The sequence below is a fragment of the Penaeus vannamei genome, chromosome 1 (genome assembly GCF_042767895.1).
Source record: "Penaeus vannamei isolate JL-2024 chromosome 1, ASM4276789v1, whole genome shotgun sequence".
NCBI classification, from domain to species: Eukaryota; Metazoa; Arthropoda; class Malacostraca; order Decapoda; family Penaeidae; genus Penaeus; species Penaeus vannamei.
The window spans coordinates 49,820,198-49,822,697 of NC_091549.1; the positions used below are offsets into that span (position 1 = coordinate 49,820,198).

Here is a 2,500-nt window from a genome sequence, read left to right on the forward strand (position 1 = left end):
AGATTCAGAATCAGAATCAGAAATAGTATCAGAACTAGTTTCAGAATCGGAATCAGAATATGTACTTCCCCACGTTCTCGTTTTCCATTTCTTTGTGTAATCTCTCTCCTCTTTTCTCTTCCATTCTACAGATTTTTCTTTCTTGTTATTCAGCTTTCTCTCCTTCCCTCCCTGTGAACATTTAGAACTAGTTTCAGAATCGGAATCAGAATACGTACTTTTCCACGTTCTCTTTTCCCTTATCTTTGTGTAATCTTCGCTATCCTCTCCTCCCTTCCTTTCTACAGATTTTCCTTTCTTGCTATTCAACTTTCTCTCTTTTCCTCCCTGAGCACCTTTATCTTTCTTGCTCTCACTCTCTCTTCCTTTCTTCGTCATGCTTCCTGTTTCACTTCCTTTGCCCCTTTTCTCCTCTTTTCTCTCCGGTTTTTTCCCTTTCTCTTCTTTTTTCACCGGTTTTCTCCCTTTCTCATCTTTTCCCTTCAATTTTCTCCTTTCTTTTTCTCTTTCACTCTCCTTCTTCTCTTCTTCTTTTTCTTTCACCTTCTTCTTAAGCTTCTTTCCTTCCTCCTCTCTTGCTCCCTTCTTCCAACTTATTTCCTTCTTTTTCCCTAAAATCTTCCTCTCCTTCGTTTTCCTCTCCTCCTCTCTCAGCCTCTCCCTTTTCCTTTCCTCGTCTCTCTCTTTCCTCCTCTTCTCTTCCTCTCTTTCCTTCCTCCTCCTTTCCTCCTCTCTTTCCCTCTTCCTCCACCTCTCCTCTTCGATCTCCCACCGCAACCTGCCCTCCTCTCTTTCCCTCTTCCTCCTCTCTTCCTCTCTCTGCCTCTCCCTCCTCCTCTCCTCCTCACGTCGAACCTCCTCTCTCTCTGCCTCTTGCTGGGAGAGCCAGAGGACGTAGTGGAGGAGGTCGTCGTCGGCGTCGGACTCGGCTCCTGCTACTCTCCTTCGGGTCAAGAGGGAGTCCACGTCGCGTCGCCACTGGTCCTTCCACTCGTCCCGCGCCGTGCTCTTGGCCTGAGGGAGGAGACCAGGGGATGCCTTTCGTTATCTTTATCTATGTATACACACACATACATATGTATATACATATACATATACATATATATATATATATATATATACATATACATATATATATATATATATATATATATATATATATATATATATATATACATATACATATATATATATATATATATATATATATATATATATATATATATATATATATATATATATATTACACACACACATGGATATATATATATATATATATATATATATATATATATATATATATATATATATATATATATATATATATATATATATATATATATATATATATATATATATATATATATACATACATACACACACACACACATGCTTCTCATAACAATAGATTTCTCCTTCCCGATGAATGAATTACGCTTCCTGGTCCTACTTGTAAATTTTTTGACACTGTTCGTCAGACACAATATGCATGCAACGTAATTCGTGGGACGGGTCTAACAGGCAGTTGCTACGGGAAACAACCATAGAAAATCTAGCCACGTACCTCTTCCTTCGCTTCCTCTTTCTTCTTCCCTTTGGAGAAACCAAGATCCTGCGAGAGGTCCGAGTCTTCGTCGCTGGAAAAACGCCTTCTGCTACTCCCACCGCAGGCGCCCAGGAGTTCGTCATCCGAAGAGTCCGAGGAGCTTGATGACTTTCGCCGCCAGCTTCGGTGCGAGCGAGCGGGGTCCTTGCTCTCCTGACGAAGCTTCGCCCTCTCGCTGGCCGTCAGTTGAAACCTGTTGCTCCTGCCTGTCGCCGCGTCTCGTGTGGAGCCATAGAGACTTTCACGCGAATTCTGTGAAGTAAGTTGGCTTTATTTGCATTTAGACTCTCAGATGCTTGCGTATTTCCATCACGTTTGCCACATACACATATTATTTCCCACGATTCATTCTTAGTCATGTCCTTATGCAATAGGTTTATCCACTTATGAGAGAATTTTGCCGATGGCCTTAAGAACTTAAGTCCTAAAACCCTATGACGTTTGTGTTGTCATTGGTGTGACGGACCAGACATACCCGGGGTTATTTTAGGTTAGGCTAATTTACCCCCTTGGTATGAGTTAGGCTAGGCTGGCTCATATATCCAGGTATAAAAGGGGCTAGGCTCTGATCTATACTTATATTGCTATTTTTGGACGAATGCAGAAAGACTACATCCATAGTGAAAAAATGTAACTGTTCATTCGTCCAAAAAATATAAGTAGATGTATAACATGCTTTAATGAACTTCACAAATACATGTATAACATCTGGAAAATATCAGACATAGATGTTGAATGTTGTTTGAATGTTCTCATGTTACTGACCAGAATAAAACTTTCTGAATTAGCAGTACTTATGTAACAGTGTTGTTTTTGTTTTAAAATGTACAGTACATGCTAACAATGATAATGATAATGATGCTGATAATTATAATAGTGAATAATAATGATAAT

General features: G+C 39.7%; 1 protein-coding gene across 1 annotated transcript in view; it reads right to left on the reverse strand.

Annotated features, from left to right (window-relative positions):
- The window catches only part of LOC138862401 (glutamic acid-rich protein-like), a 14,894-nt gene that overhangs the window by 516 nt on the left and 11,878 nt on the right, over positions 1 to 2,500 (reverse strand). Inside the window, exons 9-10 of the mRNA XM_070124410.1 lie at positions 1,565 to 1,858; positions 1 to 1,014 (exon numbers count right to left, since the gene is read on the reverse strand). The exon at positions 1 to 1,014 is cut by the window's left edge and continues 516 nt beyond it. Of these exons, the coding sequence (XP_069980511.1) occupies positions 1 to 1,014; positions 1,565 to 1,858 (1,308 nt within the window). The remainder of the gene's footprint in view (positions 1,015 to 1,564; positions 1,859 to 2,500) is intronic.